The sequence below is a fragment of the Pezoporus flaviventris genome, unplaced genomic scaffold (genome assembly GCF_033815535.1).
Source record: "Pezoporus flaviventris isolate CSIRO_AGI_PZ_B2104156 unplaced genomic scaffold, CSIRO_AGI_Pfla_v1 ptg000041l, whole genome shotgun sequence".
In the NCBI taxonomy this organism is placed as follows: domain Eukaryota; kingdom Metazoa; phylum Chordata; class Aves; order Psittaciformes; family Psittacidae; genus Pezoporus; species Pezoporus flaviventris.
The window spans coordinates 7,677,163-7,703,688 of record NW_026892589.1 but is presented as its reverse complement, the minus strand read 5'-3'; the positions used below and the strand labels follow the sequence as shown (position 1 = coordinate 7,703,688).

Here is a 26,526-nt window from a genome sequence, read left to right as displayed (position 1 = left end):
GAGTGAGGTTTGGTAATAAGCAGACGTCTATGAACCTGCATCTGCTGCTGGTGTCTGCTCAGTTTGTTCTGTATTTCCGTGTTTATTGATGATCTAGTTTTGAGACTGTCTCCCTGTCTCACAGTGTGAAACCCATGGAAGAAGAGATTGTCCCTGCAGGCCTATGAGTCCCTATGACATCTTGGGAAGTGTGGGGCCAGGCAGCATCGCCAAAGATCACACCAGGGTTAGCAAACCCACCTCAAACCACATTGGCTCGTGAATGTTAAACTGTGAAAGCGCAGCCAGAGCCTGCTCCCTGGGCAGCTATCCACAGAGCTGGGTGGCAGGAAAGGCCCAGCCTTGGATGAGGCAGCTAACATTTTAATTTTCTCAGTACTATGTGATTTGGCTTCCAAGCAGCTAAGCTGTCCCCAGCCAGTTGCTTTCCTACGTGGCTGGCCTTCCCTGAGCACAGCGAGAGGTGCTCACAGTGCAAGCTCTGCAGAGACAACCTGATTTAATACGGGCTTAATGGCTAGAGGAAGAAATTTATGGTGTGAGCACTGAATGTTTATACAATAATGAACATTGTCATCATTTTTATTAGTGAACCGTTCTTCAAAACTGAGCTAGAAACCTGAAGCCAGCAACTAGAATAGGTTCATCCCATGTGATTTAATAACCAAAGTAGAGCAGATTATTTTATACCTTTCATTGGCTCAATGAAAAAATTCTCTGAGCATAATGTACCTTTTGGCCTGGAATATTTTTGCATTACAGGCCAGTCTCTGGACCCTTTGTGTCATTCCAGCAGTTCAATGCAAGCAGACGTCTGAGGACTCCCCACTGGCAGTGGCAGTGTAGTCAGCCAGGCCTAGTCCTGAGGCCAGGGCAGAAAAGGGCCTGACTCCAGTGGCGGTGAGCAGCAGAGCACGCCTTCCACAAGCCATGCAGTAATTCAGGGACACCCTAAAGATACTCCAAATGGTGGTGAGAGCTGCACAAGGAGCTTAGATGCCCCTGAGGAGAGCCTGTGTCAGCCATTGCGAGACTGGTCCAGTGAGAAGTACTGCCTGGGCTACACTGCTTGCAGTCTCCCCCAAGAATACTGTTGTTTTAAACTAAGAATAGGCCAGCGTGGCTACATCAGATGTGGATCTTGAAAATACTGCCACTCTCTTCCTCCCATCACTTTCCCTCCCCTCCCAACAGTTGGAGAGGACTAGCTCCAGGTTTTTGGCTCAGACCCGTGCCTGCTGCATACATTTCCTCCACCAAATGGACACAACTATAAACCTCTTTCTGCATCATTTCCTGCAAGCCTGTACTAAACATGCCACCCAGGTGTCCCCGTGTAAAGCCACTTCTTGCTGAGCCTACTTCTGTTGCTGCTGGCGGGCTTGCCTTTGCATGCTCACGGCAGGACTCCCATCACGGTGTGTTAATTTTAAACAAACAGAGAGGGTGTTCTGATTTGGGAAGGTCTTTCCCATCAGGTCATATCAGAGTTTCTCTTAAAAGGCAAGGCTGGGTTTTGTTTTGTTTTATTTTCCCTTTTCCCCTCTTTTAATATGATCCCTGCAATTTTGTTTTCACTGAAATATTGACTGGCAGCATTGCAAATTGCCTGCATGCAGACAGGAGCTTGCCAGCACTTTCTTACTCAGCTAGCCGTCAAGGTTGTGGATTCCACCACGAACAGTGCCAGGAAAGCTGTTGATCAAAAATATTCCTAACATCTGTGAGTCCTCTCCATCCAAATGAGATGTAGTTACATTCTCTTTTTCCCCATGCTCCTTCCAAAGTGTTGCTTCAGACACCTAGAAAGCCCTGGTTGCAAATCATAAGCCAATCTTTGATTTGCAGCTCCGTTTCCAACTCTGTCGAAATCCAATGTAAACTCTGACGTGCCCTTCCCCTGATATGTGAAAAGTACTGGCCTCCAAACGGAGAGCAGACTGGGTGTGTTTCTTTGCCCCATAACTCATTTGATCCAGATGCTGTCCCATGCTGTCTGCAGCCACGGTGGTCACAAGCCAACAAGGAGGGTCTTGTGAGAGCAGTGGAGGAAGGATGCAGCTCTGAGAAGTCTCTCAGGAGTACCTGAAGCCTCACACACACACTTGTGTGCACACACACACACTGCCAGCACAAGGAGTGGGAAAAGCTTGATTTCCCTTCCACCCTGTTCCTACCACCACCACCAATTCACAGGCCAGCTATTAAATAATTAACATACCCAGTGGGGCAGGAGGAATCAAAAGCTGTTGTGTTCCCAAGTTTTCTCTGGCTTGGAAAGGCACAGCTCACTGTGTATTCTGGCACCTTGGAGCGGGTTTTCCTCCCTCCTTCGCCTCCCCCTTATTATCCCGTATGTGTGCTGGAGAGGGAAGTGGTGTTCCCAGCCCAGCGGGGGATGACTGTTATTTCAGACTAGCAACAGGGGAAAAGGAACAGCCTGTTGCCTGATTGATGTTTGTTTTTTGTGGACAGACACCAAAGGTTCATTAGAGACGGAAGGTTTGGGAGGAGGGGGGCGGTGGCGGGCTTGACGCTCACTCTTAAGGAACTATTGTACCCCTGTGCACTAACCCGGGTCTGCACTTTCTTTGACTTCTGTGAATGTCTCAGCTGTACCGTTCTGGCCCTGGCAACTTAAGGAAAATATACACGGCACAGAGGTTTCAGTGAGAGCTCTGCGATGAGGGGGTCAGGGGAAAAAGGAAGGGGAGGAGAGAACAATGCAGTAGGTTTTGCTATAATTAATTTCAAATGTGCTGCTCATCTGTTCTCCTCGGGTTTCAAAAGGAACGAGGGCTTTTCCTACCACATCTGCGTCTTTCCAGAGGTGGGGATGGAAAGGCATCTTTCCTTCCATCTGCGAGTTTGACCAGTCTGTCGACGTGGAGCCCTGAGTGCAGCACAAAGCCATGCTGCAAATGATGTCCAGAGGCGAAGAGGGAGAGGAGGGAAGGGCAAGGAGGAGCTTCCCTTCTTGTCACATTGGGTAGATGAAGCTAGAGAGAGACTGAGGAGGTTGGTACTGGGTAATGCAGATTTCTCTGCAGAGTTAATAGGGTACATTTATTTACATTACAAATGTCATTTGCTGCTGTTGCTGGCCCTCAAAAGTTTCCAGGGTGTGGTGCCCATGGACTGTGTGGTTATGAGGCTTTTAAAGGTTTGGGTCAAACCCTCAATCTCTTGCTAGCTTTACACTTTGAAAAATCTCCCTTTGTGTAATTGTGGTGGGAACCAGTAAGTTAATATTAAACCTTTGGTGGTGTGGAATCTTGAGTAGAGCCATTTCCTTCTGGCTGCTCTTTCACAGATCTCATCTGTTGGACTGTGCTGTATGACACACTAAACAGGGGCTCGGCACCTGCCATGGGGCATTGTCCCTGTGTCCTTTGCCTTCAGGTCTGAGTATCAATGAAGTCACGCAATTGCAGCAGTAAAGAGAAGCGAAATGGGCCTGTTAGATTATTGACTTTACTCCCCTCAACAAGATATCCAGATGCTAATTTGATAGCCCTGTGAATCTTAGCCAGAAAAATCAGTAAAACAGAAACTTAAACTATTCTAAATTACTGTTAGTGCTTTAACAGCTCTATTTTCAAATTGCTCTTCGCTGAGAAGCTTGCACTGAACCCTGGAGCTGGTGGATAATGACCTCTTGTTTAAACACGTGGCTACTTTATGATCTTCAGCTTTTAGAGAAACTAACCTCAATGTGGGGTGGAGAATATTTCTAAAGTGTGGCCATAAGGAAAACATTTCTATGGTGTGATTGAAGAAAGCGTTCCCTTTTCTGGTCAGAAACTAATTCAGTGCAGCCACAACATGCTGAATACTCCAGAAGTGCTTGAGACGGGCACTTGTTTGCAGTACAGTCCCTCTCCAGGATGCCAGTGCTGGTATGTGACTAGAGCTGGATCATATAGTGATAAATGTTCTGTGGTTCTTTGGAAGGGATATAAATGCTGCAGTGGTGTTTCAGACTGTGTAAAGGTATATGCCAGGTTTTGTAGACTTACAAATGAAATAGGTTTTCTGATATTGCTGGGAATGGCTGCTGAAAAGCTGCTCAGCGATAACCTGTCTTCAGACATAGATGGAGACATCACCAGTTGCCGTGCATGGGGACCGGTGGGCACATGCATCTTGAAATGACGACAGTGCAGGTTGTGAACTGGTTAAGTTGATATGGAGAAACAAAGAATCAGGGAGAAGCCCAGAGCTCAAGAATGTGGCTTATCTGTAGAAGACTGCAGGGACTTCAGACCCTTTTCTCTCTAAATTACTTGTGGAGGAAAGGGAGGTCACATTTGGAGAATACTCCAGCCCAGCACCACCCCCTCTTTGTGGAGAGAAACCCGTATGAGAAAGGAAGGAGATCTGAGTGAAGTCCGGGTTTAATTTCCTGGTCCTCCTCCGTAGAAGAAATATCCTTTCCTTTTAGCTCTTGAGCTAACAACTGTATCAGCCACATCATAGCAAAGCATCCCTTAGATCACATTCAGATAAACCTGGATTCCAGCATTTGCTCTTAGCCATGGATCTTTCTGTACCTTGTGCTTGCCAGCTAATACAGAAAAGGAGCAGTACCTGAGGTCTCTGCAGAAAGCACATCTATTTCCCTGCTTCCTTTGCTGTTAGCTGGATTGTGACCATATCCTAATTCCCTGCACACTTGGAATAGCCGTAACAGCACTTTGGAGTGCAGCAGGAGTGCTTTGAATTCTTATTCTTGAGTCTTGGCTATGCCTTTCCAGCTTGTCGCCTCTCCCTTCTTCAGTTTTGACAATAAGGGAAGAAGAAAGGTGGTCGGCGCAGCTGGAAAGGGTAGGTGGGAGCAAACTGCTGTCCCAGGGCTGCAGTTCTTTCCCTACCTTCTGGGAAAGCTGCTTTCTCCAAGTGTCATACAGCAAACCCACCTTTTGCCAGCTGTGCCCTGGGGGTCCTTTCCTAGTTACACTTCTTTACATGACAATTGTAAGGCAAGAGATTAAAGTATATTGTTAGCCTGGGTATATTGTGATGTTTCTCTCTGAGGCTGAGAATCTGAAAGTTACTGTAAGGGAGGGTTTTGTTAAAGAACAAAAGCAAAGCCCCAGGGATGGTTTTACAGGTTTTGCTTTTTGATCTAGCGCAAAACTTTGTTCAAACATTGGATGGTTTCTCTGTGTTGGAGAATGTAGAGGTTTCTCCTGGTTCTGTAAAGCTAGATCTCAAAATCCTGGGCAGAAGATAGGCTCAGCCCCTGGCCATCAGGCTCTGGGACTGATAACAATGCTGGCATCAGCCCCAGATAAAAGTATAAAGCAGGCAGAGCCACCCCTCTCCTCTGCATTCTGGGAGGAGAGGGTGCAGGTGCACAGGGGCCGTTCGTCCCGTCTGTCCCACAGCTCCGGTGCTGGGGTGCCAAGGGAGCCATGGAAGCACATAGAAGAAGCAGATGTGCTATAGTCCGAATGACTCCCTTGGGGGCTTAATAGAACAGCGGGAATATGAATTTCCTTCTCTTTTTATTAGTTACAAATGATTTTTCTGTCCTTTAAAGCATTCCCACCACCTGTTCCAGTCAGCCAGCGAGAGTTGTGTTAAAAGCCCACCTTGCTCTTAAAAGGGGAGAGGGAAAGACTGCGGTATTGCAGAAGCCTTGAACTACTGAGAGTTTGCCTGTGGAGATTCACAAGGGAAGAGCAGGAACAGGGAATGCTGTAGGGAGGTATTAAATGAGGCCTTTTTGTTTCTCTCCTTGTAGAGCATAAAAATGCCCAAGGCATGAATACTCTGTTCTGATTACTCTTGAACATTTAAATGTCTGTTCTGGTAATTTATAAAATAAAGGAGTGGGAAATGCCTTACACAAGGAAGAAAAAGGGAGACCTTTACTGGCATGCAGCACTGGTAACAGGGGAGTTGTTCTCTGCTGCTGTGGGAAGAGGAGCAGAAGGTGGATTTATCTTGTGGATGCAGTGAAGCTTCAGTCCCTGGAGATGCGGTGTGGCATCAGGGAGGCTGACTGCTCCCTTTGTGCGTTTTCCCAAATATCCTTGCTTCCTTCTTGCCACTCCTGGTTGTGTTTGGTCTTGGAAGAGGATGAGATTTTTCAGAAACACGCAGCACCTTTTGTGAGGAAAACGTGGCTTTGGTTTTCATGAATTAATGGGGAGAAACTATTTATTTAGAGCAGCCACTTGGAGCATGTGGCAGCTGGACAGATCTGGGGAGCACAGGGTCTGTGGGAACAGCCCAGCTCTGAGCCCGCCTGCCTGCTGAAGGGGTGGGGAGAAGGTTTTAAAAATCACAGGAACGGCTACTGTCAGCAAGGGGTTATTCCATGATTTTCTTTGCTTCACACATCTGTATAGGAAATAAAGGGTGCTCTGTCCCTTCTGGCCTAATTTCTGTTTGTGGAGTGATCATAAGGTAGGCTGTGGTAGTCCCATCATTAACATTAGCCATGGGCATATACTGTAACAAAAAGCGCTATTGCGTGTGGATTTCATGTGACAGTTATCCCACTGTGAGGTCCACAGCCATGGACTACTGGTACCGCTTGCCATTTCCTAGGAGCAAGCATGTGCCTCTGTGTAAGATGAAGAGCTGCTGTTGCAATTTGGTTAGATACCCAAGAAAACCGCATTGGATGGGGCTGGGAAAACAAGAAGGCAGGGCAGAGGGATGTAGATGCTCTACAGTGTTCCATGCACAGCAGACCAGCCAGACAGGTTTGCTCTCCTGCACTGCAGCGTGCCAGTCCTGCATTGCTCTAGTCCTTCAGCTTCATCTGTCATCCTTGTTACAGTTGCATCTGAGAGCTGAACAGGGCTTCCTGTTTCCCTTGTTAAGGCGGAAGATCAGTGGAAAGGCAAAACACTAGGTGCAGGGTTGGTATCCCTACTTCAAGCCAAGGGAGAAGGAAGCTAAAATGAAGACACGTTAGAAACTGATACCCCTTCTGTTTTGTCTGTAATTGTGGTTACATATCTGTGTAGGTTCCCTACTACCGATAGTGCAAAGTAAACCTAAGTCAATTCACAGTTAGGGTGAGGAATCAGGAGGATGGTGTGGGTTTTATTACTTTCAGATATTTGGGCTAAAGGGTTTTCGGCTGTCAAAGCTGAATCAAACTCTCAGCCAGTTTGCACGCAACATATGTAATAGATTTTGCGAATTAATACATTGATGTGGGAGGAGGTGGCTCCCTGAAACTCGCCGCTGGCAGTTTGGAGTGTTGTCTTCAAAACCAAAACCATATTGTGTCCTCAAAACCAGTGGCACCAGAACTTGGATTCTACCCACTGAGAGATGAGGCATGTGATTTGTAATCATTGGATTGCTTAACCATTTGGTGTCCGTTAGAACAAATGCATTTCCTAACAGAAGGAGTCCACTCTCTGCAAGTATCTACTATGTAATCCCCAGTTTGTTTAATATGAGCAAAGCTGCTTCAAACCATTGCTGAAAGGCTGAGTTGAGGACCCGCATCATCACTACCACTTCTTTGTGAGCCTTTCTGGTGCTGAAGCTATGAATTGCTTCTAACTGTGCCAAGATTTCTTACCAGTCACAAATACTTACCATTTAAAAGGCATGTAGATGTGGCACTTTTAAGGATATAATTTGGTGGTGTTAATGGTTGGACTCAATCTAAAAGGTTTTTTCCAGCATAAATGGTTTTATGATTCTACTTAGGAGCCTTGCCTCATGTAGGGGGCAGCATTCCTCCAGCCTGTGTGATCTGGATTTGATGGGGAGCAGGTGGCTTTGGGTAGAGAGATGAAGGCTCAGTTCTGACCTTACAGAGAACTGCTTGCGGGGAAATACGGATCTAATGAGTGAAAGGTGTTGTCTGCTGTGCTAATGTGGAGTGGAAACTCTGAAGTATTAGCTCGGACCCCACTTTCCCCTGCTAATGTGCAAGAATTTGGGATTACAAGAAATTGCCAAACCCAAGTTGTTGCTTAACACCGGGTTTCTGCTTGTTTGTCTTTCTGCTGTTTATGAAAAAATGTGAGATGGAGAAGGCTTGAAGGAAAAATTTACAGTGAATTCAGTAGGATTGTTGGTACACATGGCAAACACGTGAAAACAAGAATATGAATTATGCAGCAATTACTGTCTTGGGAAAGTATCTGCAGGCTAAACCCAGATACTTGTCTCTTTCTTTCACCCAATACTGAAATAAAAATGTGCAGCAGTTCTGTATGAAACAGTTCCTGTGATTATCCTTACAGATGTCTGAGTGTGTACTGGTTTGCTGCCTAAGATGGAGGTTATGCCAGCTCAGTTCCATCTCAGAGGGTAACATGGGGATTGTGAGTTGTGGTTCTGCCTGGGAAATAGGAGAGAACAGAGCTGTATGCTGCGGGGCGCCCAGCAAACCCTTGGCACCAAGAAAACACATCACTTGGTGGCTCAGTGAATGCTCAACTGACTGGCTCTCCCTCCCTACAATGAGTATTCCTCATGCATGTCAGAATCACAAGTGCTTTCCATGCCCTTGACAACCTGCAGCTTGTAGAAATTGTGTTTGTGTCTAACAGTCATTGCAGGGCCACTACAGTGGGTGGAAAGGGACTCCAAGGAATTAACAGGAAGAGGAGTAGAGCAAGCATTTGGGTTTGCAAGTCTTGAGTTACTGTTTCAGGCTTTTTGCACATTCAGGCTGGCATCACGGCAGTCCCGCACCTCTAGCCTTGTAAGGTTTCTTTCCACAGCCATAAACCTTTATGCAAGAAGAGATTCAAGAGTACCTTTTCATTAATGGGGTGTGATTCCATTGCAGTGCACTACACAATGTTCCTCTGTTAGATCTTACTAGATGCCAGATCCTACATGATCCTCAAGCATATCCGGCACCAAAGTGTTTCCAAAATTTCTACTGCCCATTGAAGAATTCACACTTCATCAAAGGAGAAAGCTGGAAGGAGCTTCACAGCTGTGCACACTGAGATCACGCTGAAGGTGTTTGCCTTCTGCGGTGCAATGAAGTATTCTTCTCTTTATTGCATAGCAAGCCACTCTTCCTGTTTTGAAGGAAAAGCCAATCATCCCTCACATTTTCCTTCTTGAGCACGTTGCCAAGCTGTCCTTCACATGCTCTTGCATTCTCGGAGTTTTGTCTCCTTTTGAGCTAGATGTAACATCTTCCGACGTGGAGAGTGGAAACCATCACAATTTCTGAAGAATTGAGAAGAAAAGCTCCTTTATCATAAAACTTTTATTATCAGTAGCTAATAGATGCGATTCAACACCCCATGTGCAATGCAGTCCAGTTTTCTTGATCTTTATAGTGGGTGTATTTAGAGGAGAAGTGGACTCTTTCAAGCTTAAAAAGCAAAAGGCCATCTGTGGCTTCCTAATGCTGTTTACAAACCTTTTTTTGCCTGTGCTGTGCTTGTCAGTAGCGTTATTCATTGCTCACTCTGTGAATTAAAACATTGAGGCAGCTCCTGACATGCTTCTTCCAGCGCATCCTTTTGGAGTGGGTATTTGGTTGCCATAGGGACCAAATCCAAAGGGCACACACCATTCAAGTAAATTTTCCCTGATTAACAACTTGCAGCTTGTCCGTTAAATATTTTAATTATCCGTGATGCAGTTTGAAATGTTGTCTCATGTATTCAGTCTGTTAATTTCGATATCTCCATTTTTTCTTAAGATGCTGTTCCAGCACTAGGGCTGGATTTTGACCAGGCAGATAGGAATGAGGTGGGAGACCTTACTGTTCCTCAGCTTGTAGGAAAATTCCTCCAGTTTGTCTTTATCTGACTCTAAATTCTGAAGGAAGTTCAGGGAAAGAGGTGCTACTGCACAACTGCCAGCAAAATGAGGGTGGTTTGGTAACAGCTAGATGTATTGGTGTAGTAATGTGCTGCTACTGACTGTAAGGGAAGGATCTGCATGGAAGGTGCCTCCTTGTGCCTGGGGATGGAGAGGGAGATCAGTGGGAGCCTGCAGTGTATGTGGAGCTGCTGGTTGGAAAGCACTGGCCCCACTTGACAAGCACTGAATCTCAAGTGTCATCTTCCCAATTACAAGCATATTAGTGCTGATGTGTTACTGAGCTGTGCGGGCTGCGCTTAACAAATAAATAAGACAGGATTTTGCTAATTTCTACATGGTCAGTCACTCCTTTCAGTTCATGTTTAGGAGAGACTAAGTCACTTTGCAGCAGAACTTTCCATTCTCACAACTCCAGCCGTAACATCGGGTATGGAAGTTAGTCAAGTTCCTGAGACAGTATCTAAACAGCTCTGTTTGCCACCCTTTTACATCTTTCAGTTCTGACCCTCCTAGGCCAGAAAAGCAGCTTTGTCTTGCACACAGGCACACCAGGTCTTTTTCTGCACTCTTCTGACATCTTGCAACAAAACAGTGCAGACTTTAAGCATCAGAAATTATTACTGCTGCTTTTGTCATCCCTGAAAATTTAAATGGCAGGGTTTAGCACAGAGCTTCCTGCTTTATGCTTGGAACTGAGGAGGCCAATCACAGCTGCCTTCAAGCAAATCTGGATCCATTTGCTGTTCAGCATTGAAGATCAGTGGTTTAGAATGGTGTCAGTTAAGAGCCTAACAGAATTTGTGCATCTTGGCCTTTGAGTTCTGGGGAAGGGGGATCCCACACACTGTTACAAGCAATTCTCTGTTCTAAGTAAGGCTCTTTGTATCCTTATCTATAGGAAGGAGGGCTTTTTCCCTTAGAATTTTGGTTTTTACAGCATTCTTCTCTGCCCTGAGAAGCCAGTTTAAATCCATGTGTCTGTCTGGTTGCTGAATTTGGATGTGCGTGTGTTAAAGTATCTGTTGTGTGCTTCTGTTGTGTGTTTCCAGTAAAACTGTTTGGAAAGCCAACCATGAACACAGAATTTAATGCAAGTGGTCATCTGGAGACCTGAGATGAGCTCTCTTTCGGGAAATCTGTGTAGGATGTTGGATTTTGAGCTGATGTAGTTCACATGAGTAGTGCATACCACATTCGAGATGAGTGGACAACAAGATTTGATCTTTCAAACCCCAGTAAAAATCTCTGGGTCTTTAGGTAGGAAGAAAACTGTGGTTTGGGCTCTTTCTGCTGCAGTGGGGAGCAGATGATCTGTCTTCCACCCTCTTTTTTATAAAAGCTACTTGTGTGTCTAGTCATGGAAAGCCATGGAGAGATCCCAGCACTGCTCCTCTGCCTGCTTGTTTCCTTGTGTTGCCTGATTTGGTGTCAGTTTTCCATGTGTATGCTTAGCTTTGGCGAAGGCTGCTTTGATATATCTGCAGTGAGCCAGCAAGGGGAAGAGCAGTAATGTGACACACATGGTAGACAGGATTCAGAGCCTGCAGGCTAAAGGGTATGGTATGAACTCATCTTGATTAGCTTCATGGTGTGGGTCCATCACCACTTAATTGGCTGCCAATAGCTTCCCTAATGAAGGATGATGGATAGTGCTCAGGGGCCTGCTTGAAGGGTCCAACCCATGAGAAGCAAGGATGCGTGCAGAAATACAGCTCTCACCTGGAAAGGCCATGGGAGGTGGAGCTAAGCAGCATGGCGACACTCGGAGAGATTGAGCGCAGGCAGTTCCTCTTTTCCTTGCATCAGGACAAGCATCAGTTGTCTTCCAAGGCAGAGATGGTAATTTCTGTGACCCTGCATATGCTTGGCTGGTTAGGGTAATCATCTCCTGTTCCCAGCAGAGATGATCTGGTGTTTGAGAATGTTCTTTCTTGCCTTTCTCTGGTTTTGGTTAGCAAGTGTGCTTTCTCAGCCAGCCGTTGACTTAACTTCTCCAAGCTGGAAGGTCTGAAAGGTCACTCGCACTCCTGCGGAACATTCTCACTTTCTGATCTTACTTTGATTCTTTGGGAGTTTGGAGTTCTCTGATGTCATAAAAAAAATCAAAACCTTCATAAGGCTGTGCAGATGAAACAAAATTGTTGTCTTAGCCCACACAGGGTATTATGCAGCCTGGCAGATCCCTTCCTTGTAGCAATAAGAAAAGGATTTGGCATTTAACCTCTTGAAATTAAAGCAGAGTGTGAACTTCAATAGTTCAATCTTATCAGGGCTTTGATAGAATAACAAATTGGGGAAAAATATAACCATGTCTCCAATGTGACCTTGGCAGCTCTGCCCCTGTGATGTGAGAGATTAGGTAACTCTAAGCAGATGTCTGTTTATTGTGAAAATAATAGTTATAAAATCTTTTCTTTCCCCGGTTTGTTTGCACTGCCTGTGAAAGATGTGACAGAATTGTGGTCTGCATGGAGTGCTCTGTGAGAGGCTGCTCTATTACCCTGAGCGGTAATTGCTCCTGGAGGTTTGAGTTATCGATCTATTGGTGGGGGTTCAATTTCAGCGTAAAGACCTGTGTTCATGATTTAATTGAAGTGATTAATAACTCACTCGCAGGCTAGATGGGAATCAATACAGATTTCAAACAGCAAAAGTAGTACATTTTCTCCTGTAATGTAGGACTTGATGGTTTATTATTTGCCATTGTTTGACTAATTAGAATCATAAGATTCCTTGGTATATAGGAATTTTGTCTGTTTAAAAGCTTATATCTGGAGTTGAGTATTTGTGCTTGCTTGCTTTCACGTTGGGGGCAGCTGCTTGTTGCTTGTGTGTTGGGGGCTTATTTACCTTGTTGCTTGTGTGTTGCTCAGATTAGGTGTACAATATGCCATTGCACACAAAAAACCCAGAACAAAACAAGGCTAATACACCTTTAGTAGTAACTACAAGAAGCTTTACTAGCATTTTATGGCCAGAGCAATAGAGTGGCTCTTACGTCGCTGGTTTTTAGGCATCCAGCATCTGCTTAGGAACAGCACTGAGGAGATTTAACCCTGCAGTGTTTGATCCACCATTATAGCCTTAAATTAAAAGCCTGTATGAAACTTTCAATCTCATTACAACAGCAGCATCCACAGTAGGTACTTTAGCTGCAAATCCAGTTTCAGCTTTGCATTGAAATGTTGCCAGAAGCAGCATTGCTAGGAAAATGCAGTGTGACTTACTTTGGGGGGATTTTAATGGTGATCCTTCTTCCTTATGCTCTGGCCCCAGTCCCTGTGTTTGGCACCCATTTTCATTCAGCTCCTGCAGCTTTGGAGTGTCATCGTGCATGCTTACAGCTAACATGCCTGGATAGAGCATGGAAAGCTCCCAAATCTCTAGGAATAAAACATCCCATTAAAGAACCATAAAGCAGCAAATCAGGTCCATAGGTCTTAATGCTGAGGCTCTCAGTTTCTAGGGGAGGCCGTGAAATCCTTCTGTGCTCCAAGCTTTCACAGTGAAGGCTCTTATCTACATAGCTGGCTAAGGAGAACATTTAGCACAGTGGTTTTGAATCTTCTTGATTTGCAGAGTCCAATAAGCTTTCTACGGGAAGTGCAGATTCCTGTATGGCAAATTAATCCTAATGACAACAGACTTTTTCTTTTTCATTAACGTTCACAGGTATGGTGGTATATACATGAGCCACAAACTGAAAACACTGATCCAGATGGAAGTGCTTTAATTTTAAGTAAATGTTTCCTTAGGTAATCTTTCCTACTGGTCCTGAAAGTACCAGAGTGAATGTAAATTGGCCATGATTGAGTTTTCAGTTGGGTGGGAAACTGTAATTATACTGAGAGTGTAAGGAACTTGGCTGGAGTGGAGGGGAGCTGAGCCCAAAGCCGTTGGCTGCATCAGCGTCACTGGGGTGGTGCTGACCATGGATAGAGAGCTGATGCTGGAGTGTGCCCACACGAGTGTGAGAGAAGAGAGGAGATCTCTCTGTGTTCTCCTAACAGGAAGCTCGTGGAGCATGTCGGCCTTCAGTCTTGGGTTTGCTGGCTTTGTGTTAAACATGTGAGATGCTTTCTTTGTCATGACTTTATGAAAATGACTTGAAGATATTTTACTACTAAATTTGGGTGCTTCAGAAAGGAGGGGGGGGGAAGACACCCTTGGATGTTAATTCTGAGGACTAAGCTGACAGCTTTTTGCCACCATTGCTTTCTTCTAGGTTGAAAAGCTGAAGGCTTGTTACAGCCCCAGCGTAGAGCAATCTAGCAGGTTAAATGACTTGGGCAACACACTTTATTAAAACTGGCAAGTGCTCGCTCCAGTTCTCTTCCTGATAGTCAAGGCTGTCTGGGAGAGTAATTGATAGTGGCAGCTGTTCAGGGGGTATTTCAGATTGCAGCAAGGCGATCTGACTTGACGGACAGCTCTGTACAAATGAACTGAGTGATAGGGGCTGGATCCAAACCGGGTTGCGGAAGAGCTCCCACTGAAAGCCATGAACAAATCCCTGCTGCCTGCATGCAGGCACTGCGCTTGGCAGCACGGGTCCCGGGCCAGTCATGAGGGTTTGTGCTTACTCTCAGCTTTTCTCAGTGAAAAAACACTGCAGGTACTTGTGGAACATCCACCAGCGGCCTGTGATGTTCTGAGGAGACCTCGTCACAGGAGAACATTTATTTGACACGACATAACGTGCAGTACACGGCTGTCACGATGGAAATTTGGCCTTTGCTTCACTATAATGTTAAAAATGGTTCACGTTGCACACCATGGAGCCTTCCAGACAGCGGTTTTGTGTACAAGGCACAAGTCTTTATTTCTTATCTTAATCTGTTTTGCCTTAAAATAGGTGGAGGAACTCGGTGTCCCACATATTGGGTAGCTTCTGTGTTGTAGCTCCGCTTGCCTTACCTTTGCAGGCCAAGCTAATTGTCTCATGTCTTAAGTAGTGCTTCCCTCCTAAAATGCAATGAAAAAGCGATCTATATAAAAGCAAAAGCCAGCTAGGGGTAAAGAATTAGCACTTAAATATTGATTTTCACTCGTAAGCACTCTACCAGTGTCAGTGCTATCATTGCCAATGCAAAATGCTTCATTCTCTCTTGTGCTTATATATGTTGCATATCCACAATACATTATGCAGCACTCTAAAAGCTGTTTTTTTTTTTTAAAGAGGGTTTATTGGCTTTCACTGAATACACTCCTGTAGTAATTTGCTGTAAAATCATGCTCTTCTGTACTCATTCCGTGTGCTGATGGTTCAAAACTCATCTCTGGGACTCATCAGCCAACTTTGAAATACTCAGCTTCTTGCCACATACGTCGTTGTAATTCCTGTGGTGATGCTTTTGCAGTGTTTCTTGCTAGAATTCTAATATGGAGCAGGGTTCATCACAGCCAGCCTGGCCTGTGTCTGTTTTCAAGGATGTGTACAGGGTGGATAGATAGGCTGCAGATGGTGGTTGTTGTATTTCTTGGGAAATTGCCATTGGTAAAGATGTCATTGATGGATGTAGGAGAGGAATTTTTTTCTCACATCACCCCATCACCCTTGCTGTTTGAATACAACAAGGGAGACTGCAGAAAGACATCTGAATGACTCCACTTTTCTTTTTTTCAAGAGACAAAGGAAAGGCGTGCAAGCAAGATTAGATTATTTCCAATCACATTGTACGTGTGTTGACAGTCCCCTTTCAGCAGCAACCAGCAGCTTGCAAAGAGCAAGAGGCAGGGCTGGAACTGCTGGTGCCCTAAGTACTGTTTGTATAACGCAGTAACTGCTTATTGGAGTTCTCAAAGCAGCCTTTACATGTTTAATCCCTTGCACTTGAGCTGCTGTTAATCAGCTTGAAAGCAAATTCCTGTAACAGAAAGGTTTAATTTGTGTCTGGGACTTTCTGTATTGTATTTAGCCTGTAGTGCTGTGTAGTTATACCCTGGCAAGCATGTCGCAGTGTGCAGCCATGGGGATGGGCAGCGGATGTTTATTCCAATCACAGAGTCTGAATTCACAAGGTTCATGTTGGATCCGTGCTGATGGTCTTTCAGGTGCAGGTACCTCCTTTTGAAACATACTTTTAGCAGCAAATTCAGCTGTAGTCGATGTTGGCATTTCCCTTACACTTCACTGTAAAAACTCTTGTTTTTACAGATGTACAGCAGCAGTAGCTGAAGATCTCTGTGCTTTTAAAAGTTGCTGAAAGTTTTCATCTTTACCAGGTTAAATTGGAATGGGACATAGCCCAAGACACAGAGAGGTTAAAACTTTGCAACACTCCAAATGAAGAATCAGTCAATCAAGGAGGCAGGAATTACTAATCCCAGGTTGTTGTTTTTCTTGTTAGAGCAGTTTCAGCCCTTTCTTCCCTGTCTCTCCTGGTCATCATTCATCCCTGTGAGATCAAGACATGTTTCACTGTCTGTTCATTTAAGAAAACCTCTCAATGGAAGAAGTCCAAAGTGTTTGGTTAGAAAATAAACAAAGTTGGCATGCTGAAAAGGGGTAGCGCTCTGCGTGGTGGAAAACGGCAGATGTGATCCAGCCTTCCCATAGCATGGCTGAAACATGAATCATTGCAAATGTCAGATTTCCTGTGAAGGGACGAGCTGAACTGACATGCGTTCAGGTTTAATTAAGGTTGAATTATTGGAGCCGACTGTCAAGTCTTAGGCAAATTGGCTCAGCCTGTTATCATTAAGCACGAAAATTGCTCTAGGACTCAGTAAAAATAAACGCGGTTTTGCCTCTAGAACATTTAGGTGTGGTTTGATGGGCCTGTGTGTTGGGGCAGTTGTGCTCAGCTCCATCTGCTAAGAAGGGGCAGATGAGAAGCCAAAGTACAGAAATTCCTGAAAGAATCCTGGTGAAACCTGATCCAGCATGCACAAAAAGGAATATTTTGTTTCTTTCCTTGGGATATTTCCATATGTGACAAGCAGTCAGCCCAGCCAGTTGGAAGGAACTTGGACATACAAAAGTATAGTTCCTATAGGAGGGATAGTTGAGCATCCTACAGAGAAACTGCAGAGGTTGAGATCATGACCAAAATGGGCAACATCTTTTGTTAAAATCATTAAAATTAACTCGCTGAGGGATTTCAGGGAAGGTAGCTCAGAGACTTCCATGTGAATGGAAAAGAAAGTCTTGAAGAAGAGATTTTTGCGATAAGTATCATGATAAGGATCTTGTTAAGTACCTAAGAAACCCTAAGGTAATTATAGCCTTCAAAATTCGTTGTTTCTTTGGTTGCACAGGGAAAGTACTCCTCTTGGGTATGGTTAGCTACTGAGTGGTACTGGAAGCAGGCACTGAACAGGTAGGAATAAGTGTTGATAGAAGTGTCAAAGAAAAAAGCTTGTCCTGCCTTTGTTCACGTGTGATTCCCTTCCCTTCAGCTATTGCAGTTCACCCTCAAGTCAGCCACATGAAGCAGCTTCTCTGTCTTGTATTGCACCACAACCATCAGAAGATAAAACAGCAAAGTCACCAAAACACCAGGATTCACCACCATCCTTCCTGTGTGGTGGCTGCAGTGGCTTGGGGATTTTGCTGTCTCTCACGTGCTTCTCCATGCTTGCCTATGAATTCACACTGTATCTTTCCCTTCTCACTGCTTCTGCTTTTGCTCTGTGTGGCTACAAAAAGAAGATACTCACACACACTCATGCCTGTAGCTTTTCCAGAGGTGGGGAAAAGGCATTGGGCTATTTTCACTGTTGTCAAGAATGAAACACAGGAAAATTTCAGTACTGCAACCTGAGAGATGCAAGTTAGCAGCAAAAAACAGTCAGTACCCCTAGTGCGAACTCATACAACCAGGCTGGCTGGTGGCTGGTCAATTCAGTCAGCATGGGAGCATGAGCTTTTGCTTGGAGAAAATTGCAAATGAAAGCTAATGCAGAAACCACAGGGAATCAATAGTTGTACATAACACTGGTCAAACAGCTGCTTTTAATACAGGACTTCATTGATTTGTTTTGGATCTAATTGATTTTATATTCAACTAATTTTTGTGGTGCCAGTGTGTTTTGAATATATACCAGTTGTCTACATTGTCTATAATTACACAATAAGTTTAACTGTAGGAAGAGGCCTGTTGGATGGAATGAACTAATAGGCTCTCAGGAAACTTACGAATGAATCAGGAATTAAGCCAATTTCTTTTAATGGGTAGCTCCTGAAAAACAGTGGGCTCTACAGCTGTGGGATCCACCTCTCATCTACCAAGTGCTCCGCCAGTGGCCCACAACGGACTCAATAAGATCAGGCATGGGAAAGCGATACTCATGTCATCTTTATCCTACTGCTGGGCTAAATTCTAGGCTCTTGGGAAACCTATGGATGAAACAGGAGTGAAACACAATTGCTTTTAATGGGTAGCTCCTGAAAAACAGAGGGATCTACACTGGGCATCCAAAATACCCAGTGTGTGGATTCCTGACTTGTCTAGTCAATGGTAATTTTTCAGTTCAGGAAAATTTACAAACATAGGTGGCATTATAAAAAATAATGGTGCACAAGAGAAATCTATTTTAGAAATAAATTCTTTGACACCTTAAATAACATTGGAACCAAGTCTGGGTACATCTCAAAACCAGGGTACCTGTGATTCATGATCTCATATTTGAAAAAAGAAATTCACTGAAACAAGAGTTAGCCTCATATTTGTTGTAGGGAATAATTTAGGACCTCCAGACATTGTGTCAAACCTGTGAAGATGTATAAGGTGCTGGAAAGTACAGGGTTGATCATACTTGCGGCCAGCCAAAGTGCTAGTGTTTGGAAAGACTTCTGCTCCTGTTATTTATGAGTTTCAGGCCATAAGTCCTCAGCCTTCTTCAACTGGTAAATACAGTTCATATGTTTCCATTCATTCTTTTTTCACATTCCAAATTTATACAGATTTATTAATTGATTTATTGATTGATTGGTGAAGGAAATGGTGCAATGGTGAGTGTGCAAGCAAGCCAGCTGCACTGTGGGAAACTGCCTTTCATCTCAAGGAAGGAGATGCCATCACCACGCAGGCATTTTCTGTGCAGAAGGCGAGCGGTTGTGCTACAGGTTCTGATTGATCCCTGTCCTCCTCTCACCTAACACCAGCAGGGTGGTGTTCCAGTCACCCAAGCAGCAGCAGTGATGACTCTTGGCCTCACATAGGTTGTGTTCGCAAATGCCTGGTTAGAGCATCTGCACGGCCAGAATTAGCCTGTGGTGTGTGGTGTGTGTTATTTCCACACCTCCTACATCAGGAACTGGCTCAGTCCTTTGATGAGAAGGGAAAATTTCAAAGGTGGAATTCGTTCATGAGGGTGTTGGGAGCATGTTAATGAGTGTAGGTAGCATCTCTTGCATGTCTGCAAGCCACCTAAACACAAACAGCCCCCAACACGTTTTGGTGGACAATAGAAGTATGTATCCTAAATGTCAGATTGAAGTGCTGTGTGTGCAGTGGGGTGTATGCATGTGAAACTATACTAGTCCTTGTAACACATGAGCAGCTTGTCTTGTAATTTGTGTGAAAGTGTTTGTGCACACAAGGATACACAGATAATGTCGAAAAGGGAGTCACAGTGGGAGTTGAATCATGTTCATGTTGGTCCTTTCACTTGTCTTTGACCTTTTGGATACTGTTTGATCTGAAATACCTGTCTGTTCCTCCCTTTTCTCTTTTTTCTTTCCAGCCTTTTGGGCTGCTTTGTTTAGCTTAATTTGGAAGAAAAAAAAAAAAAAAAAGGAAATACTTGGCATTGTAGACTGAGTAATTCCATATGGAATTCTCACTGTAGGTGCGTTTTGCAAGGTTGCAGCATTCCTGATAGTTTTGGTATGCTGTGCATACAGGCGTGTGCAATACTTAGGGTGAGCAGGACTACACCTGGCTGCTCACTGCACTTCTGACTGGATTTTTCCAGCCTTCTCTGTTCCATTGTTCCAAGCAAGCATGTGGCCAGGGAGCAGCAGTGATGTGGCTTTGCTGCAGAACTATCCCATCCTTGGCTACGTGAAGATTCCAGGTACCTTCCTCCCTAGAAGCCTCATGGGATTATCATGAATGATTTAGTGCTTGGGTCTGAGTGCATTGTAGCTGGAGTTGAGCCTAAACACAGTGTAGATTACCTTGAAAGAGTGTTGAGAAAATGAAATGTCTTCATGATCAGGCTTGCGTTTCTGAGCTCATTATCAGCCTTAAAACTTGGATTGAGCAGGAAATACTGTAGCAGTAACTTGAGATAGGTTCACACTCCTACTGTACGTAACCTTGGAACTCTGTAGAAGTCATAGAGCTGTATATTCATTGTATGAATGCATTCGTTTAATGACAACTAAGTCTCTTGCACACACACACTAACGAGTACTGTAGACTGGCCAGTCAAGGACAGCAGAAGGACAGACACACACACATCCGTCTTGTAGCAGCAGTGCTCCCACGAGCTGAAACATGACTTGTTTTTGTCTCAGGCATATGTTCTACCAAGGAGAGAAACAAACACAGACCTTTCAGCATGCACTTTGTTCTTTTTCTCGTTGCTCTCTAAGGTCCCACCTTGAATGACAAGCCAGAAGCAAAAGCAGCCAATGTCCCAAAGGTGTCTGGGCTAGAGCGGAGCCGGGAACTGAGCACCGACGTGCCCTTCGCCCTGCCTATCCCCAGCCCCCAGCCAGTAGCTGCCGTTGTGACTTCTACTTCCTCAGCGCCCACATCAAGTGCCAGAGCAAGCCCACTGTTGAAGAAGGAGCCAGTGATTTCAGCACCAGCACCACCAAGGCTCACGCCTCAGCCGCAGCCTCGGCCACAGTCACAACCTCAACCTCGGCCGCAGTCGCAGCCTCAGTTAATACCTGAGCTTCGGACCCAGCCTCCGAGTCACATCCCTCCACCTCTCAACTACCAAGTGCATCACCAGGTGGCCCACAACGGACTCAATAATATCAGGTATGGGAAAGGGATACTCATGTCATCTGGCCTGTCCTGATGCTGGGCTACAGCTTGTTTCAAATGGGTTAGAAATTGCTGAGAGGCAAGACAAGCACTCTGTCTGTATAAGATGCTGCAGGTTTTAGATACTGGACTTTCTGACTCCACAGGCTGGATTTTCCAGCAGTGATGGATAACTGTTTGAAACATGGTGATAAATTCTCCCTTCCTAGGAAAAAGGCATCTGTAACCAAGGTTACACATGGTTAAGGTGGAACCTGTATTGTCCAGTTTCCAGTGGAGTTTCACAGTGTCTTGTCTGAGCTAATTTGTGCCTTAGAAATGTAAGGTGGTTAGAGTCTGAGCAACTCCCTTGTTTCATATCAAGAACGATTTCCATTGGAGTAGGTTTGTTCATGGTTATCACAGGATTTTTTTTGTTCACCAGCATCAAAAGAGGGATATCTATATTGGAAAATGCTGTGTCCCTTAGAACAGGGCTTCCGTGTAGGCTGAGAAATCTGCTTCAATCTGACACATTCAGATGCAGAAGGAGGCTTAGCTTCTCTGTTTAAATTGCCTCCATCCAGTAAGTAGGATGGGAGAAAATGGTATGGATAAAATGTTTCTAGAGAAAAGTTGACTGGAGCCAGTCTTTGTGCTGGTACAGAAAACACACCTTGCCTCCCAAACCAGAGCCAGGCTGGTTTAAACAAGATTAAAAAAATCATTTAAAACATAGTATTTGGCTGCACATGGGTCAAAATATGAATGGAGAGCTGCCATTAATGTGTATTTCATAGTATCCTGCATACTTAAGCTCTGTTGTGATTTTACACTGTAAATGCCACCACAAAATAAATGGTTAATAATATTGCAAACTATTCAATATATGTCAGAGGTTTAGATGGCAACAACTAATTGCTATGGTGGGAATTACACTGAATACTAACTGCAGTGGTAGTGCCTTTCACCCCAGAAAAGCTTCAGTCACTCACAGTGGAGTAATAATAATAGAAGATGTAAAATACAAAATTATTGCAAGAAAAAATTATTAAGATGGTGTGTGTTTGCGTGCTTGTGAATATAACTGCACAGCATGCACAGCAGATACAAAGTGTTCCCAAAGTCACTCACACTATACAACTCTGTGTACCCAGAGCCACAGAAAACGGAATTGAAGTAATTGCGTCGTATGATCACAAGGACGCACATGGCTACTGCAAGGTCATCAGAGGCTAAATAAAGGTGGAAAATTCAGCTGCCTCTGTGGCCTTCATCATTATCTCATAGATAGCTCTGAGGATTGTAACTTGTTCAAGCACCAGAGGAAATGTCACTCGGGAGATCCCAAGCCCCGTCCTGCCCTGGTGGAGAAGTTCGCTGAGATTTGTTAACGTCACCACTGCCATTATGAAAAACAAAAACATAAGCTTGGGGAGGTCAGGGTTACATTGTTGTGTTGTTTCTGGTGGTACATTTCTTGCACTTTTCTAATCTTGTAACGCACTGTCTTTCTCCCCTCTCTTCCCCCCATGTTTTCTCTCTGCAGCCGGAGCAGCAGTGCTAGCAGTGCAACAAGCATCAGCCTCCCGAAGCACCTTCCCCTGTCGCCCCAGATTCCTCCACACCATTCCTCCGGCCCAGCTCTGCCCCTCTCCATATCTAATCTCGCTACCTCGCACTTCTCTCTCAGATCGCAGACCCAGCACCAGCACCATCCGGCCATGTTCGCCACCCCACCTACGCTGCCACCTCCACCAGCGTTACCTACCAACAGCCTCGTGATACCAGGTCACCCTGCAGGTAGGTTCCCTTCTTCTTCCAGGGCTCATCTTCTGTGCATGTACTGGAGGGTGTTGAGAGATGGGCTGGCTGGTGGGCAGGTAAAACATAGTGACACAGACTCCTCCGCAGGCAGTGTGTACTGGAACTGGGAGTGCTTGTGAAACAGGTAGGAGATGTGGACATGCTTTACCAGATGAGAGATTTCACACAGACAGCACTGTAGCTTCCTTTAAGAAGTCTCAAAACACTGTGGCGTTCTACCGTCATCGGACTTTTTTTATGTTAAGAAAGGACTGATTTACGGTTTTCCATTCTCCCCTTCTTTGTCCCCACTAATGAAAGCTCTGCTGTTAGAAATGACTTGAAAAAACTTTCTAATCATGCCAGAAAGCTGTTGTAACTGAACATCTATTCCCCCCTTAGACAAGCAGCACATCCTGCTGGCAGAGCAGGAACCTCTGCCTGTGGCAGCTCAAAGTCTCTGTGTGCCTGTGGCTCTGTGGCCTTTCTGTCTGAGGCAGAGACAAGCTGACAGGCTCTGCTGTTCAGCTCTCACTATCTTTGCACCCTTTAAAAACGTTTCCTTTGTTCACCCTGGCCCCCATTCTGTTGTCACTTCTGCCCTAAATGCCCTGTTTATAGCTTATCCATTAGCCTACAGCTGTCCCTGGAAGAGACCCTGGCAGCTGGAGACTTCCCTTCGACTTTGACTTGCTGGGGCCTCCTTTTGATCTGGCATTTGACTCCACAACTAACTCAGCAGGGATTTAAACAGGACAGGCGTTTCGCTTGTTTCCTATGAAGCCAGTTAAAGGAATAAGGAGAGGGCAGATTTGCTGTGGAAAAATGTGATGGCCTTGCATCCCCTTTTTTTTTGTCCCAGGAGCTAAATAATGTCCCGTTATTTATAACTGCTTCTTTAAATGAAAGAAACATGTGAATTGGTCCAAAGCGAGCTCTCAGAATGTTGATAGACAGAAGTGCTTGGGGCTCCAGCCAGAAACAGGACCACATAGGCCAAAGCTGCTGGCTTTCACAGCCCCTGGCACCATCTAGAATTTCAACCACATGGCTGGGAAGATGTTGGCAGCACTGTGGGAGACCTATTCATTGCTTCCCCTGTTTAAGGCAAAGGACTACTGTAATGGAGGCTTTGAAAGTACTGCAAAAGGAAATAGCAGTGTGCTCACTAAAAGCGTGATATTGCAGTCACTGAAAGCAAGTATGTTTTCACCATTAACTTCAGGAGGTGCAAGATCAAGTGACCTATTCACATTCAGCAGCTTGCCAGGAAACGGTAGCAGTCTTGCTCCTACTAAAAGGGTTTCTCCTGCAGTTTAAGCAGGAGAAGCCTAAGTTAGTGAAGAGAAAGGTCTGGGCGTCTAACCCTGCAGACAGTGAAATGCCTCTTGTCTGCATTATATGAAATGCCTGCAAACTGGCACATCATAAAATCAATACCGAGTGCTGCAGAGCCAGGAGCTTCTGTTGTCATTCCCATAAAAGTTTCTTAAAAGCAAACAATATTGCTAAGCAGCCCTGAAGAGCTAGGATCCAACTGCCGCTAGCAGCATAGTCCTTGCTGTGCCATTTGAGTGAATGTGTGCTCTCAGTAAAAGCGCAGCTTAGAAAAGCCATCAGGAGAGGGTATGACCCTTTGAAGTCTCCTTATTGTCGTCTTTTGTCCCCCCACTTTGGAGGAAAATGTGCTCTTCCTTTAAATTTACTTTGGCACGCTTGTTGGTGTTACCAGGAAGAGAAGCGGGACTCAAGAGCTTCTGCATTCACTGATTCAGATTCAGGTCTTTGAATAACAGGAATGTACTTCTGGTGGCATTTCTTCCCTTTGAAACCTAAAGCTTATACAAGTAACTTAGGAGCAACCCTTGTGTGGGCTGCTGCCCTCTACTCAAGGGCACTGAGTCTGGCCCTCATGTAGGATACACAGAGGAAACAGCAGTCTTTGTGTCTTCTGCACATGAGGATACCTAGCAACATTAGCAGGGTTGATCTTTTTCTGCCCTGCCCACCCCATGTGTGCACACAGAGCAGTAGTGTCTGAACCTTCAGAGGGCTGCTCAGTTGCTCTGCTCCTAGTTGTGTTATTACATAGCCAGACCTGATGGACAAGGCATCACTAGCAGGCACAACTCAGTTCTGATCTTGACATTTCCCAGAGCCCCTCACAGAGCTGGTTATGACTGTGCAGTCCCATCCTTACTATGAAGCAGCCGCCTCTCCAAGTGCCACACTGCTTCTCCAAACATCTCCAGGCCTTTTCTTCTGAGAAAGGCCAGAGTTGTGGTACAGGGCTGTGGGCTGGAGCCAGCTGCAAATCTATCAGTCTGACTTCAAGTCTCTTAAAGAAATTGGATATCAGAGCACTTACAAGTGCCAGCTTGCTTTTATCTCTCCCTCCAGAAAAGTGGATTATCTTGATGCTAACAGAAGGATTCAGTTTCTTTAAGTCATGCCAGATTTAAATGCGTAAACACACACACATGAAATAATACTCATATTCTTTAAAGAGGTTAGGGTTTGGACCTAAGTGCTTTCAAGCCTAGTTGCTATTTTTTTCTTGTTTGCTTACTCCATTGTAGGTTCTTTTTCTCCAGTGCCTTAGGCTTTAGTATCACGAGTCTATATACGTTCTGCTTTTATATTATTACAAAGATTGTAGCAATACACAGTAGTTGCTTTTAGCAGTACATGTATTACTGAAAAGCACCTAAAATTTGCTTTCAGAATTTACTTTTAATAGGATGTAGGCTTCTAAGTGGTAGTAGAGACCTTGAAGTTCCCCATCAGAGTGCCTGTTTTTATAGATCTTAACTGTGTCACTTCAGAAGGTGATTGATTTAGACATTTCTAATGTTACTCTAGAAAATTTAAGTAAAAGAAATGCCTATAGAACATGAAAGAAAACTTCAAAGCACATGTATTCTTTCACCCCTTTTATATTCAGTGCTGTAGTTTAAAAAGGGGTGTTATACTGAAAGAAGCGGATTCATGTAAATTTAGAAGCAAGTAGGTCAGTCAGGACTGGGTGGATGTCATCCACAGCTTGTGACAGAGGTTACTCTTAGCTTAGAAAATACATAACATGTTGGGTGCTGATGCCTGTTTGAAGTTCTTAGGCAAAAGCACAGATGGATTTAATTGATACCAGCCAACATTCTGGGGAAGTGGACTTTGGAATTTGTCCTTACTGTCTTCAGTCACGTCATTTCTATCATTTCTGAAGTGCTAATATCTTCCGCTGCCCTAACCCACATCAAGTTCAGTGCAGATTTTTCTTCCAGAGGAAGATGCCTAGAAGAGGCCACATATAATTTTGTTTCTGCAATTGTTGCAACCCTGAGCCAGTTCAATGTTCCTCCTCTTCCCAATGATTCTCCATATTTTCTCATAGGAGAAAAGCCTGGAGGCAAGGACAAGAAGTGATGATTATAACCTGTTAGACATTTAGGAAAGGACTGCTTAGTATTTAGAATCTCAAAAAAAACCCAAAGAAGGCCTCAATTTGTAGGATGGATGTTCTTGATCACTGTGTGCGTGTCATGGGGCTGAGAAGGGGGAGGATGGTACAGGCCAAGCAGGTAGTTTCCAGCCACCCAAATCCATGGTTATGTCACCGCATTGTAGATCTTGTCACAATTTCACCTCTCTAAGTATATATATTAGAGTTTAACACACACATTAGCCCACCATCCGTTTTCAGTGTACATGTATGCTTCTGCCTTTCACACCTCCAAAGGAAACAGGTCAGTATTATTCATTTTAAAGCGAGCCATTGTCCTGGAGGGCACTCCCCAGCATCTTGCTGGCATGGGAAGGTCCGGCCACCATGGCCGCAAGACCGGACCTCCAAGGTCCGTTCCCGGAGGTACCTAGGAGCCATTGGCCGGCAGGCGCCGGGGAGGAGGAGGAGGAGGAGGAGCATCCTTTGGGAGCCGCGCGGGGGGCGGGTTGGGGGGCGGCGGGCGGTGCTTGCTGAGCCCCCATGATGTTTTCTGCTGTGATGACTCATGGT

At 44.8% G+C, this 26,526-nt stretch overlaps 1 protein-coding gene across 24 annotated transcripts in view; it reads left to right on the top strand.

Moving 5' to 3' along the window:
* The window catches only part of FBRSL1 (fibrosin like 1), a 533,464-nt gene that overhangs the window by 484,408 nt on the left and 22,530 nt on the right, over positions 1-26,526 (top strand). For all 24 annotated transcript variants that reach the window (XM_061466075.1, XM_061466084.1, XM_061466087.1 and 21 more), the window contains 2 exons: positions 20,327-20,723; positions 22,258-22,511. In XM_061466075.1, coding sequence (XP_061322059.1) covers positions 20,327-20,723; positions 22,258-22,511 — 651 coding nt within the window. The remainder of the gene's footprint in view (positions 1-20,326; positions 20,724-22,257; positions 22,512-26,526) is intronic.